Source organism: Oryx dammah, unplaced genomic scaffold (assembly GCF_014754425.2).
Source record: "Oryx dammah isolate SB20612 unplaced genomic scaffold, SCBI_Odam_1.1 HiC_scaffold_1, whole genome shotgun sequence".
Classification (NCBI taxonomy): domain Eukaryota; kingdom Metazoa; phylum Chordata; class Mammalia; order Artiodactyla; family Bovidae; genus Oryx; species Oryx dammah.
This window is the reverse complement of record NW_024070185.1, coordinates 75634558-75650545: the sequence shown is the minus strand read 5'-3', so window position 1 is coordinate 75650545 and position 15988 is coordinate 75634558. Positions and strand designations below refer to the sequence as shown.

Below are 15988 nucleotides of genomic sequence, written 5' to 3'. Positions count from 1 at the left end.
ACTAGAGGAAAGTCCATTCAGCAATAAAGACCCAGCACAGCCAAAAGTAAATTTTAAAAAAATTTATCTTAAAAAGTCTAAATTCATACCATAAACAAATAAAATGAATCAAAGACCTAAATATAAGTGCTAAAACTATAAACATCTTAGAAACATAAGTATAACTTTTTGTGACCTTAGGTTAAGCAGTGGTTTATTGAATATTACACGTAAAACACAAACAACAGGAAAAATTAGATAAATTGGACTTCATCAATATTAAAAGCATTTGTAATGTAAAGAACACCATCCAGAAACTGAAAAGATAACCCATAGAATGGGAGAAGGTGTTTGTACATCATTAAGTCTGTATTTAGAACAGATGTAGAACTCTTTAAAAGCTCAGTAATAAAAAGGCAACCCAGTTTAAAAATGGGCAAAGGATTCAGATAGAAATGTCTGCAAAGATTTGCAAATGGCCAGTAAGCATGTTGAAAGATGCTCAACATCATAGCCATCCGGTAAATGCAAATCAAAATTTAAATGAGATACTGCTTCATACCTACTAGGATGATTAAAATCAGAAAAATAATTTTAGTGAGGATGTGAAGGAATTGGAACTCTTCCACATTGCTGGTGGGATTGTAAAATGGTGCAGTTACTTTGGATAACATGTTGAACATAGAATTACCAAATGACCTAGCATCCACTCCTAGGTGTACATTCAAATCAAGTGAAGACATAAGTGCACACAAAAACTTGTACATGAATATTCAAAACAGTATTATTCATAATAGTAAAAAAATGAAAGCAACCCAGTATCCTTCAACTGATAATGTATCAACAAAATGTGGTACACACACACACACAAAAAAAGAAATGTGGTACACATTCATATAACGGAATATTATTCAACAGTAGAAAAGAATGAAGCACTGATACATGCTACAACATGGTTGAACTCTGAAAACATTATGTTAAATGAAAGAAGTCAGTAATAGTAGACAGTTTCATAGAGACAGAAAGTAGAATACTGGTTACCTAGAACTGGATCAGGGCTTGGCGAGGAAGTAGAATGAGTGCTAGTGGGCATAGGGTTTCTTCTGAGAGATGATGAAAATGTTATAAGATTGATTATGGTGATGGTTGCACAAGTTTGCAAATATATTTAAAACCATCGAATTATACACTTTAAATCGATGTATATGAACTATATTTTAGTAAAGCTATTACTGAAAAAAACCTGTAAACACTTAAAGGGAAAAAATAGTAGGGGAGATGACAGAAGACAAAAGGTTACCCAAAAAATGTAAGCTGGAAAGGAGATAGATAAGTGGTTACTGGCTTAGCAGAACAGAAAAAGCTGAAATCCAAGTGCCTAGATGAGGGATACCAGTGAGAGTCAAGCCTTTATCTTTATCTTTCTTAGTAACAGCTTCATAAGCTATAATTCACATAAACATGAAAAAAAAAAAACTCAGAAATGAAGGGACCATGAATTTTAGAAGGAAGGAGTGAGGCTTGAGAATGAAAACAGGGCATGGTTGGGAAACCATCCTTTTCTAATTCTGGACTAGATGATTTATTTTCTGAAGATTGAGCCAAGTACAGCAGAGGGCTGGGGTAAGTCAAGATGAACAGGGAATGAATGAAAGTCTGAATCCTGAGATATCTATTTCCTAACCCCTTCATATATCCCTAAATGCAGGCAGCCAGACTTATACTTCCCAGCAGAAGATTGGTAGATTTTTCTGAAACAGTCCCAGGAAAAAATACCCTAAAAATTTACATGTGGGAGCCCCCAACTAAGTGTCCAGGTTCCAGGTATATCCTACTGTCATAAATCTTAACCCACCACAGTATCAGCATTTTAATACCTGACTCTTAAGTATGATGGAGATCTCAGGAATGCTACTAACATTAAAGATGGAGGCCAAAACAAAAGAAAAAAAAAAAAAGAAGGTGATGAGAAAAATTAGAGATAGAACAAGGAGCTGAAAAAACTTTAAAAATCCTACTATGCTCAAGGTGGTAAAAGCTGATACTCCCATCCATAAAGCAAGAACTGCAGGCTGTAAAAAACATGAAAGAACTTTTAGAAATTAAAAGCTCTGAAGGATAATGTTAAGAAACATCTCAGAAAGTAAATAGAAAATAAATAGAAAATAAGAGGAATAAAATTTAATTGACAGATAAACCCACAAAGTCCATCATCCAAGTAACAGGAATTCCAGAAAGATAAAACAGAGGAAACAGGAGAAGAGATTATCAAAGACATAATACAAAAAATTGCCAACTGAAGATATGAAACTCTGGGTTGAAATAGTTTATCAAGGGCATAGCAATGACTGCCAAAAGCATATCATTGTATAAATCTTGAGAGTCAGAATGGCACTAGAGTTCTCAACCTTCTTCATTAGAAGACATGAAGCAGTCTTAAAACTCATAAGGAAAATGGTATCCAAACAAAGATTCTCTTTTTAGACTAATATAAATTAAATGGGAAGGCAGAATACAGACATTTTCAGGTGAAAAAAATTATCTATAATCCAGCCTGTCTCATGAAACTCCTAGAGGATGTGCTTCTTAAAATAAGGACACAAGCTATGGAAAAGAAAGACTTGGGACCCAGAAAATGTGCTCTAACTGGAAATTTTCAATAGTACCAAAGGAAGTCCAGGAACAACTCTAGTCTAGTTCGGAGCAGGAGGATGGAGACTCTAGGCAAAATGTTTCCAGAAGAGAAGAGAATGAAAATATTCCCTGATGAAGTTTTGATCAACTGAAAAAATAATGTTGAGAGGAATTTTATAGTTCTATTGGAAAAGAATTAGTTATAAGGTAACCAAAAAAAAATTGTTCCAGATGGAAATATGATAATTTTGTCCTAGATAGTTCAGTTATGGTTAATATTCACAAAGTCATGTAAACTATTGATTTAAATAAAAACTGTAATACAACTTAAGTTGGGAGAATATAAGGAGGGAAAATATAGACAAGGAGACATAAGAGTGCTAAATCTTATCTTTCATAATAGACAACCAGTAGACAGTATCTAAAATTGGTAATGTTATTTAGAAACATGGACATAAACCAGAAGAAATACCTTGAAAGGTTAAAGGAGCAGGAATCAGAGAAAGGGTGGCGTAGGAGACTACTTTTTTAAAAAAATTATAAACCTTATGGTGGTATATACATGTAATTATTTTGATGAAATACCAAGACCAGGCACAGCCAAATAAATAATAAAAACATTTTTTTTAAAATCTCCACTTAAAAAAGACATTCCACTTAAGATTTAGAAAATGAAGCCCGCCCCCCCCCCCACCAAAAAAAAATCCATGGGAGAAAATAATAATGTAAGAGCTAAAAATATGTCCACATAGTAGTTTTCTCTCTGTTTTTCCCTAATTTATTTAGGAAAAAGTCTGTATTTCTAATAACTGACCTTAGGGTGTCTGGTTGATTATCTTTGTAGGCTTTGAACACAGACAGTTTAAAAATATCAACTCGCCTGAGCTTGTTGGACCAAGAGTTGTCTGAAAAGAATGTGCAGCTCCAGAGCAGCACAGCTGAGGAGAAAATAAAGATTTCAGAACAAGTACAAGCCCTCCAGAGAGAAAAGGATCAGCTGCAGAGACAAAGAAACAGCGTGGATGAGAAACTTAAAAATGGTACCGTGTTGTCACCTGAAGTAAGTCAGTATGCTTTGGAACTGGAAGTACTGTATGACGGATCACTTGGATGATTTCCTTCACCTTTGCTACCCAAACATAAAAATGATAAACCTGATCAACTTTGTTTCCTTGAGACTTTGTCAGATGTACTGAGTTTCCTTGTCACCTGTTTGGTGCCATAAGCCAGGCTTGACTAGAGACTGTGATGTCCTCTTATGGAGGTCCATGAATGTGGCCCCTTCCTAGCATTGCCAGGGATAGGGAGACTCACACTTGCCTTGAGTATGGCCTTTCTCAGCTGAGGTTTTCAAAGAACACAGAAAATGATTTGAGGGACTCTTTTTCTCATTTCTTCTAAAGAAGGTACCTTTTCTTTATGCATCTTTCTTGGGTGATACTTGGTAATTCATCATCTATAACAAAGGCCTAGAGCATTAAGGGTTAATTGTTTTAGAAAGTACGGGAGCATTGTTCCACACTAAGTCCTAGCCAAGTAGATATGCAAAATTTAGCCCCCAATAGAAATACCTTTTAGGAGTTTTCATTTAGGGGACCATGTGGCTTCTCTTCATCATTATTTTTTAAACTATGTAAACAATGTTGCATTTATTGGCTACCAAATTGTCCCAGATTTTGTTTTTTTTTTCCAAAATTTTATTTCAGTTGGCAGTGGTAACCATAACTTATTATTTTATCAGACAGAGATGAACTTTTGAGCCTGGATTTTCTCTGCAAATATTATGGTCAATGTCCAAAGTAAGGGAAAGTTACTAACAAAAAGTAAGTGGCTGGGAATCACCTTGCTGTATCTTGTAGTGTTTTAGATTTGAGCAAGTATGAGAAGTTGAAGGGCTGGTTAAGAAGGAACAGGGGAGAGGATTTAATGACATTATTGTTCATTGAGTTGATAAAAGAAATCAAAGACAAACTTGACTGGAGGTTATGTGACATTATGAGCTTCTACTGCCCTATTTTATAACTTAATTTGGGTAGCTTTGCCAAGGACCACAGAATGAGGTTTTCCCCTCAAGGCTGTCAAAGTCAACCCCCAGCCCTGCAGATCTAAAGGTCTGAGAGGCTAAAATTCAGCAAAACGTTTGAGCATTTAAGGAATTCTTGAGTGCCCAGGACAGTTCCTGGGCCCTATGGAGGAAACAAAAAAGTGGAAAACATTTTGCTTCTCTTGAGGAATTCTACTCCATCTAAGGAGAAGAGACAGAGAGATGAGAAAACTCTAAATCTTGATGAATATAAAAATCAAGTTATAGATAATGTAATAAAGCTATTTTGTTGTTGTTGTTTAGTTACTAAGTCATGCCCGAATCTTTTGCAACCCCATAGCCTGTGGCCCGCCAGACTCCTCTGTCCGTGGAATTTCCCAGGCAAGAATACTGCAGTGGGTTGCCACTTCCTTCTCCAGGGAGTCTTCCTCACCCAGGGATCAAACCCACGTCTCCTCATTGGCAGGCAGATTCTTTATCACTGAGCCACCAGGGAAACCTAATAAAGCTATACTTAATACATTATTTATCCAAAGCAATGCAGTGATCATTTGGTGGAAGATTGAATTAAGGCAGCATTGGTGAATCAGGATCTTGAGCTGGATTATGAAAAACATGGTATGTATTGATAGATATAAGAAAGAAGGTCATTTTAGATAGAACACTGTAATACAATTTTTAAAGGTACAGTTACTATAAAATATTGGCTATATTCCCTGTGTAGTATAATATATCCTTGTAGCCTGTCTTACTCCCAGTTGATTGTACCTCCCACTCCCCAACCCCTATTATGTGCCCTGCCACTGGTAACCACTATGTTGTTCTCTGTATCTGTGAGTCTGCTTCTTTTTTTGCTGTTATATTCACTAGTTTGTTGTAAGTTTTAGATTCTACGTATAAGTGATACAGCATTTGTCTTTCTCTGTCTGACTCACTTACTATAGGGCCCTCCAGGTCCATTCTTGTTGCTGCTGCAAATGGCAAAATTTTGTTTTTATGACCAAGTAGTATTCTGGCACCTAACTCCAGTACTCTTGCCTGGAGAATCCCATGGATGGAGGAGCCTGGTAGGCTGAAGTCCATGGGGTCGCTAAGAGTTGGATATGACTGAGCGGCTTCCCTTTCACTTTTCACTTTCATGCACTGGAGAAGGAAATGGCAACCCACTCCAGTGTTCTTGCCTGGAGAATCCCACGGACGGGGGAGCCTGGTAGGCTGCTGTCTGTGGGGTCTCACAGAGTCGGACACAACTGAAGCGACTTAGCAGCAGCAGTATTTCTTTGTGTATATATACCACATCTTTATCCATTCATCTATTGATGGACACTTAGGTCGCTTCCATACCTTGGCAGTTGTAAATAAAGCTGCTATGAACATTGAGGTGCATGTATCTTTGCAAATTAGTTTTTCTTCCCAGATATGTACCCAGGAGTAGAATTTCTGGGTCATATAGTAGTTCTTTTTCAGTGTTTTGAGAACCCTCCATACTGTTTTCTACAGTGGCTATAACCAAATTACATTCCCACCAACCGTGTATGAGAAATTACTTTTCTTCATATCCTCACCAACATTTGTTATTTGATGATTGCCATTCTGACAGGTGTGTATCACACTGTGGTTTTTTATTTGCATTTCCCTGATGATTAGCGATGTTGAATATCTTTATTCTCATATACCTGTTGGCCATATGCAGTTCTAGAGGGTCAGTTCTTATCTTCAAGAAACATTTGAGTTTCTATTTTATGAGGAATTCTGTAACTAAAAACGCTGTAATGTTTTGTGAAACATTTGGTGAAAATACAGCACAATGCATGATACTTATTTGGCAGCCACCATGGATTGGTTTGAGGGAAAGGTAGAAGAATGGTAATGCCCATTAGACCCAAGATCTAGTAAGATCTTAGAATATGACGAAGTCCAAGTTATACTATTTCATTTAAAATGAGTGATTTCTATTGTATTATATCTAGGAAGAACATGTTCTTTTCCAACTTGAAGAAGGGATTGAAGCTTTGGAAGCCGCAATTGAATACAAGAATGAAAGTATCCAGAGTCGCCAGAACTTGCTCAGAGCTTCATTTCAAAACCTCTCTCATAGTGAAGCAAATGTCTTAGAAAGACTAATTTGCCTGAGTCCTGTTGAGATTAGAGCTGTTCTTTTCAGATATTTCAATAAGGTTTGTTTTTCAGGGACAGAGGGTTTTCTTATAAATAGGGATCAAGATGGGTATACAGCTCACATATATGTAGACTTTACAGTACTGAATGTTGTCATCTGAAATCTTTGTGCTTATCCAAGTATTGTAGGCCTTAATTTTAGTGAGGTTCTTAAAATTGAAGGGTTGCTTGAAAGGAGTATGCTTTTTGAAATAGTTTTAAAATCCAAAGAATTTAATCCCTATATTCTTCAGGCACTATTAGTTGGATATTTTCTAGATTTGGTTGTTCCTACTTAGCATTCATGAAAAATCAAGGGACCCTCCAGGTTTGGATTCCCTTTCCTTCATTGCTGGGTAGGGGTACCTATACTTTCTCATCATACTCTATGAACTGAAATAGAGATGAAATGGTACATCAGTGACAAAAAGATAGTGATCGATTTTAGCATTAACCTGGGTGTGCTTAATATAAATTAAGATATTTTATACAGATTTGACAGTTTACTGATAGAGATTTCATAACATTGAAAATTCATAACATTGAAAATTATATCCATCTTTTCTCCAATGTCTTCTCATAATATATATATTATGAAATGTTAAGCAAGTAGATTACTTTTTTCTCTGAAAAATATATTCAGTTTAAGATAATATACAATTAATGAAAAATAAAACACTGAAGTTTTAAAATAAAGTTCTAATTCTGTGAGACAAGTAAAATAAAGATGAAGAAATTAATAGAAGTGTTATACACAGCCCTCCTCTTGGATAATGATTATCAGAATGATTACACTTCTATCATTGATGTGAGCGCATCCCATCACTGGGTGTTTGGAGGGCAGAAATAATGGTACATATTGTCTGAGGCTTTGATACAGATAACTCTTTTGTGGTGGTCTTAGTGCAAGGGCCAAGGTCAGTGGATTTTTCTGATCTTAAGAACCCTTGATAGAAATTAGTATTTTTCTAGAGAGAAGGTCTTTACATTATTAAGAAGTACTGTGACACAGATATTGTCTGAAGTGTTTTTACTTTATATCAGTGCAGAGAGGAACCCACTGGACTAAAAGTACAGTCTCAGGCCAAACTCTATTTATAGGTGAAAAAATTCTGTCACTTATTTATAACATTCACTTTGGAGTTAAAAATGAGAATAATCTAGATGTTACAAGAGTCTTTAGAATTCTTGATATTTTTTTAGACTGGGAAAATAGTTATAGGATTACAAAGGTAAACTACAAAGATTATGTCTAAGAAATGATGGAGGGGTGATGGTTAGACCAACATTATATTTATTTATTTATTTATTGGGGGAATTTATTTATTTATTTATTTTAAAAATTGGAGGTTAATTACTTTATACTATTGTATTGGTTTTGCTATACATCAACATGAATCCGCCACAGGTATATATTTAAAATGAAGTTGTTACCAGTTCAGAATCCCAACAAATTAAAAAGGCTGTTAGGTTATTTTGTGGGTTTGTTACAAAGCATTTGCCTAGTTATACCATGGTGATTAAGGGCGTTCATCTTTATGAAGTCTAAGGAAAAGTAAATTAATCTATTATATTAGGTTGTCTAAGACAGTTAAAAGGTCAAAAAATGTCTTTGCTAGGTGGTTAATTTGCGAGAAGTTGAACGGAAACTAAAGTTACAGAATGAAGAAATTAAAATGAAAGTTCTGGAACGGGATAATGTGGTTCGTGAGTTAGAATCTGCACTGGAACATCTGAAATTTCAGTGTGACCGGAGACTGATCCTCCAGCAAAAGGAACATGAGCAAAAAATGCAGCTTCTGTTACATCATTTCAAAGGTAACTGCCTCTTCTCATCAGCTGTGTGAAGATGATGTAGAAGAGGAGGGGGATCAGGAAAGGAATTGGGTCAGTTAAAGCCTAACATGCATAAATAATTACTGCTAACACATGTTTTGTGCTTTGTGTGTTTGGGTCCACATGCTGGGATACCCCTATGGATGTAAGGCACTTCATGCTTGAAGTGCCATCTCCTCTGCCTGTCTCCAGTGACACACAGAGAACTGCTGCAACCCTGTTAGTTATTGGTCTAGTTACTATGTAGGAATGTGGGATGACATCTGGCTTGGTGATATATAGCTGAAAAGTTCCCCATTTCTAGCATATAGAACCTTGATATTTAAATCACTTTACCTTTATAAAATTAAAGTAATAGGTTCTATAAGATTTCTGGTTATAGTTCTCCTTTTAGTTATATCAGTTGTAAATTTTATGCATTAAAGATTATAGCTTAGGTCAAAATTAGTCTACCATTGATGGGCACATACTGTTTCTTAGCATATAGTAGTTTAGTTCAGCTGTCAACTGTGGTGTGGAAAGACTTGTCATAGCAGTTGGTTCACAATACCTGGGCTTATGACTGGTACACACACAGTTCTTATGGCAACAAAATCACTGCCTGGCGATACTTCAGTGCCTGGAATACTTCAGTTCAGGCAGCTTAGCTGTTGAGTCTTCATTCTCGTGAATCTAGAGCTGGAAATGTGGTAAAAGAGATCCGGAAGAAGCAACCCAAGTAAGCAGAAAATTGGAAAATCTGTGCATTGGAGTGTTGAGGCAGTCTGCCTGTAAGTTAAATTTTATAACCAATTAATTAGCAACTAGTTGCCTGATGACAGGACTTCCTTGACTGGATTCCATACGTTATTTCATTCAAACACGTTCTCTTTACATCGTGTTATTCTGTCTTACGTCTCTAAAAGTGATCTTTTAATAGAATTTTTAATATGTTTTTTCAAGTGATTGGCATTCTACAAAAATGCTCATGCTATAGCCAAATGAGAACATTTTAAAAATCATTCATTACTATAGCTGGGACAAGTTTTTCATAACTAAGTTGTAACTGAAAATATTTATGTAGGAAACATTCTGTGCAAAATTCTTAAAGAGATGGGAATACCAGGCCACATTACCGGTCTCCTGAGAAACCTATATGCAGGTCAAGAAGCAACAGTTAGAAGTGGACATGGAACAACAGACTGGTTTGGGAAAGGAGTACGTCAAGGCTGTATATTGTCACCCTGCTTATTTAACTTATATGCAGAGTACATCATGCAAAATTCTGGGTTGGTTGAAGCACAAGCTGGAATCAAGATTGCTGGGAGAAATAACAACCTCAGATATGCAGATGATACCACTCTAATGGCAGAAAGTGAAGAGGAACTAAAGAGCCTCTGGATGAGGATGAAAGAGGAGAGTGAAAAAGCTGGCTTAAAATGCAACATTCGGAAAACTAAGATCATGGCATCTGGTCCATCACTTCATGGCAAATAGGTGGGGAAACAATGGAAACAATGACAGACTTTATTTTCTTGGGCTGCAAAATCACTGTGGATGGTGACTGCAGTCACGAAATTAAAAGATGCTCCTTGGAAGATAAGCTATGACAAACCTAAACAGCGTATTGAAAAGCGGAGATAATTGCTTTGCTGATAAAGGGGTGGGTCTGTATAATCAAAGCTATGATTTTTCCAGTAGTCACATATGGATGTGTGAGTTGGACCATAAAGAGGGCCGAGTGCCAAAGAATTGATCCTTTTGAATTGTGGTGCTGGCGAAGACTCTCAAGAGTCCCTTGGACAGCAAGGAGATCAGTCCTAAAGGAAATCAACCCTGAATATTCATTGTAAGAAATGATGCTGAAGCTGAAGCTCCAATACTTTGGCCACCTGATGCAGAGCTGACTCATTGGAAAAGACCCTGACACTGGGAAAGACTGAAGGCAAAAAAAATAAGGGGGTAACAGAGGATGAGGTGGTTTGATGGCATCATTGATTTAACAGACATAACTTTGAGCAAACTCTAGGAGATAATAAAGGACAGGAAGCCTGCATGCTATAGTTTATAGTGTCACAAAGAGTCAGACACAACTGGGCAACTGAGCCCAGGACCATTTTCTAGATTTACCAGCAGGAGAGAGTAGGTCTGAAAGTGTATTTCTGAAGATGAGTAAACTGAATTTTACTGGTTATAGAACATAAAGGGGACTGTTGTCTAAATATTAGAAGTTTTAAGTTATATTGTGGCATAAACTAGAGGTTTACTTATAGCTTTTTCCCCTCTTCTCTTTTCCTGGTGGTTTTTCCTTTGTAATTTAATTTTTCAGCCTCTTCTGACAGGTTTCTGGTTTTTCTGGTTGTATATTTCTTTTTTATTTTCAAGTTTCTTGGCCACGCCACAAAGCATGTGGGATCTTAGTTCCCTGACCCGGAATGGAACCCACGCCCAGTCTTTTTTTCTTAAGCTGCTGCTGCTGCTAAGTCACTTCAGTCGTGTCCGACTCTGTGAGACCCCATAGACAGCAGCCCACCAGGCTCCCCCATCCCTAGGATTCTCCAGGCAAGAACACGGGAGTGGGCTGCCATTTCCTTCTCCGATGCATGAAAGTGAAAAGTGAAAGTGAAGTCGCTCAGTCGGGTCCGACCCTTAGTGACCCCATGGACTGCAGCCCACCAGGCTCTTCCGTGTATAGGATTTTCCAGGCAAGAGTACTGGAGTGGGGTGCCATTGCCTTCTCCATTTTTTTCTTAAAGCATTGCATTTATTTTTAAAATTAATCTATTTATTTATTTTGGGTTGCACTGGGTTTTTGTTGCTGCACAGGCTTTCTCTAGTTGCGGAGATTAGGGGCTACTCTTCACTGCGATGTGGCAGGCTTCTCATCATGATGGCTTCTGTTGTAGAGCACAGACTTTAGGCGCAGGGGCTTCAGTAGTTGCAGCACACCAGCTCAGCAGTAGCAGCTGACAGGCTCTAGAGCACGTGCTCAGAGGTTGTGGCGCATGGTGTTAGTTGCTTCTCGGCATGTGGAATCTTACTGGACCAAAGATCGAACCCATGTTCCCTGTATTGGCAGATGGATTCCTGTCTACTGTGCTACCAGGGAAGTTCCCTGGTTGTATATTTCTTGGGCCTATAAACCTTAGGCTTATGACTTTTATATATCCACAGTTCCTGATATAAACTTTAAGACACTGATGCAGCTGGACAGAGTTCCAAATGTAGACCTTACTACTGATGTTCTGAGGATAAATTTAGTTAGTAACTACTCAAAAAGTACTTATGAATTATGAAAAATACATAGTTTTAAGGGTTAGGATGGGGAAGGGCTCATCCTACTTTGAAAACATTTTACAGGCAGTAGAATCCATATTGTAGCTGAAAACAAATCCATTCAAGGAACAGATAAACATGTAACATACTTCTCATCCTTTAAATAGAGTGTGGGAGCTCTGTTAGGATTTTCAGTCATTTATTTTAAACTGATTTTAAATGTAAATTTCTGTTTTATAGAGCGAGATGGGGAAGGCATTGTGGACACTTTAAAAAATTATGAAGATAAAATCCAGCAGCTGGAAAGAGATCTATATTTCTATAAGAAAACCAGCAGAGATCTGAAGAAGAAACTCAAGGGACTGGTAGGGGAAGCAATTCGGCAGCAACTAGTACTATCAGAAAGTAAGAAATTTAGCATTACCTATTGCACCAACACCATAGCACGGTTTGCCATGAAGCCTCTCTCAACTGATTGGATTATTTAGAATTCTGTCTCTGTAACAAAAATGGTTGTCTAGTCTATGTTAAGACAGAGCCACTGGATAAAAGAATAAAAGAACAAATGTATATGTGTGTAGGAAATGATCATTTATTGGATTGTCTACCATGTACCAGGGATTCCTATATTTTCTAACTCACTAAAATTCTTAAAATAACCCTAAATATAGGATAGCTGCTGTTTTCCTGTTTTATAGGAAATGAAGCCTTCTGATTATCATAAAAAGTAAAATAAATAGAGAATAATAAAGGTAAAACAATATCATATGTATATCTAAGATCACTCAGGTTTTTCCATATTGTAATCTCTGGAAATTCAAAAATATAATAAAACCATTGTTGAGACTAGGATGTTTTCTTGCATAATTATATGTAGATATGTAGAAATACCACCTTCCTCAATGAAGTGATAAAACATGACAAAGAACTTTGCAAAAGCAAAAACTGCCATGAAGGTGATATATCTATGATTAAAACATATTGTCTTTAAGCCCACCAGTAGAGAGCAACCAATATCTCTAAAATAATATATTCTCTTTTTATAAAAAAATTAGCCTTCCTTTGGAGAAAGTATTCTTCTAATAAGTTAAGAATGGTTTTGAAAGTTGACTTTACAGTCTTTTTTAGAAACACAACTACTTTGTACCTGTAAAGAAAACTATTGGGTTGTTAAAAAAATTTATTCAGGTTTTTCTGTACCAGCTTATGAAAAAACCCAAACGAACTTTTTGCCCAACCCAGTACTTAAAGATGATTACAAGAGGTAAACAGTACACCTGAAACTAATATAATGTTACATATCAATTATATTTCAACTTAAAAGATAATTATAAAAATTGAACCAAGGATGAGATGGCTGGATGGCATCACGGACTCGATGGACGTGAGTCTGAGTGAGCTCCGGGAGATGGTGATAGACAGGGAGGCCTGGCGTGCTGCGATTCATGGGGTCCCAAAGAGCTGGACACGACTGAGCGACTGAACTGAACTGAACTGAAAAACTGAAACCATAAAAAATAGGGTCCAGTAGAGAATGATATATGTGTACAATGAAAAGATGTGTGCTGAATATATAATGTAAGCAGAATTAACATAGTTTTAAATCTTAAAACTCAGTAATATTTTATTTTTCTGTTGCTGTTATTTTGTTTTTTAATTAATTTATTTATTTTAATTGGAGGTTACTTACTTTATAATATTGTAGTGGTTTTTGCCATACACTGACATGAATCAGCCATGGGTGTACATGTGTTCCCTATCCTGAACCCACCTCCCACCTCCCTCCCCATCCCATCCAGTACACCAGCCCAGAGCACCTTGTCTCATGCATTGAACCTGGACTGGAGATCTATTTCACATATGATAATATACATGGTGCTGTATATTCAGTGGTGTTCTCTCAGATCATCTCACCCTCACCTTCTCCCACAGAGTCTAAAAGTCTGTTCTTTACATCTGTGTCTCTTATGCTGTCTTGCATATAGGGTCATCATTACCATCTTTCTAAATTCCATATATAATGCATTAATCTACTGGATTAGTGTTTTTCTTTCTGACTTACTTCACTCTGTATAATAGGCTCCAGTTTCATCCATCTCATTAGAACTGATTCAAATGCATTCTTTTTAACAGCTGAGTAATACTCCATTGTGTATATGTACCACAGCTTTCTTATCCATTCATCTGCCAGTGGACATCTAGGTTGCTCCCATGTCCTGGCTATTGTAAACAGTGCTGTGATGAACATTGGTGGACATGTGTCTCTCTCAGTTCTGGTTTCCTCGTTGTGTATGCCCAGCAGTGGGACTGCTGGGTTGTATGGCAATTCTATTTCCAGTTGTTTAAGGAATCTCCACACTGTTCTCCATAGTGGCTGCGCTAGTTTGCATTCCCACCAACAGTGTAAGAGGGTGCCCTTTTCTCCGCACCCTCTCCAGCATTTATTGTTTGTAGACTTTTTGATAGCAGCCATTCTGACCAGCGTGAGATGGTACCTCATTGTGGTTAAAACTCAGTAATATTTTAGAAAAGTAGTTCTAATGTTACTTTATATTTATTGTATATATCATTTGTAGGCATTTTCCCAAACAGTTCTATTTAGTCCTAAACTCGGTAAACCAGTATATGCTAACTCCATTTTTAGATGTGGGAATTAAAGCTTAGCGTGGCCCAGTGACTCAAAATCAGACCAGTAAATAGAACATGGTCTAAGGTCCCTGGTCTTCTAACTCCTGGTTCTGTGTTCTAGTAAAAAGTCATTTTAGGATAGAGATGTGATACAAACATACCAATTCTGCCAAAGAGACCAACTTTTATGATTTCAGCGTAGTAATACAGAGGTATTTACTCATATAAGCAAAACATTTACTTGAAATTCTTCCTGTGACATATAGCTGAACCTTTTACTTGAAATGCTATCTGCAAAAAACTAAAGTGTAAACAGGTATTAAGTAGGGAACAAAGCAATTAGCATAAAGCCATTTTTGCTTTAAAAATACACTTTCAAATTTGAGATATCTGAAATTAGCTGTTACTGTTTAAATGGCCCATTTTTATACTCCTGAGTCCACTAGACATCTCTTAAAATGACAGTGTGGTGTATGGTGGTAAAAAGGCTTAAAAAACCTAATTCTTCATCATGCTCTTTAATGAAACAAACACAAAAAGCTAAAAAAAAAAAAAAGTTAAATAATCTTGGAGATGTGTAAAGTGAGGATAACTCATATCTTACCAACTTACCTGGGAAGTCTAGTCTTTTTTTTTGACCTTGTAACTTGCAGGATCCTAGTTCCCTGACCAGGGATGAAACCCAGGCCCCTGGCATTGAAAACTCAAACTCCTAACCACTGGACTACCAGGGAATTCCTGGAGGTAGACGTCTTAATGATGTTGAAGATGTTATCTCAGCTAATTTGCTATTTCCCCTGCTGCTGCTGCCAAGTCACTTCAGTCGTGTCCGACTCTGTGTGCCCCCATAGACGGCAGCCCATCAGGCTCCCCTGTCCCTGGGATTCTCCAGGCAAGAACACTGGAGTGGGTTGCCACCTCCTTCTCCAATGCATGAAAGTGAAAAGTGAAAGTGAAGTCGCTCAGTCGTGTCCGACTCTTTTCGACCCCATGGACCGCAGCCTACCAGGCTCCTCTGTCCATGGGATTTTCCAGGCAACAGTACTGGAGTGGGGTGCCTAGAACCATCTTAAATATCTTTATTTTTAGCTATAAAAAGTAATATATAGTCATTATAGAAAACTTTGAAAATATAGAAAAAAAAATCAGAAAAAATCACCCACAATTCTACCCACAACTATTAATATTTCAGCATAATTCTTTTCAGTGATCTCCTTATGCTTTAAAAAAATTCATTTGGATTCATATTGGTGAAATAACTTGTACTATATCCTATTTCAAAATGCTGCTCTAATATAATGGAACCCTTCTCCACGTTCCAATATGCTAGAGGCTGTTCACTTTGGAGACCTGCTGCAGATATGGGAACAGCCTGCCGTGAGATTTTTTTAAATGAGACTGTTTGAATTATAAAATATAGCTGCTTAAGTATATCAAATTTTGAGTTCCCTAAGA

At 37.0% G+C, this 15988-nt stretch overlaps 1 protein-coding gene across 5 annotated transcripts in view; it reads left to right on the top strand.

Annotated features, from left to right (window-relative positions):
* The window catches only part of KIF27 (kinesin family member 27), a 91509-nt gene that overhangs the window by 65277 nt on the left and 10244 nt on the right, over nt 1-15988 (top strand). For all 5 annotated transcript variants that reach the window (XM_040244513.1, XM_040244523.1, XM_040244532.1 and 2 more), the window contains 4 exons: nt 3458-3673; nt 6628-6834; nt 8434-8632; nt 12146-12310. In XM_040244513.1, coding sequence (XP_040100447.1) covers nt 3458-3673; nt 6628-6834; nt 8434-8632; nt 12146-12310 — 787 coding nt within the window. The remainder of the gene's footprint in view (nt 1-3457; nt 3674-6627; nt 6835-8433; nt 8633-12145; nt 12311-15988) is intronic.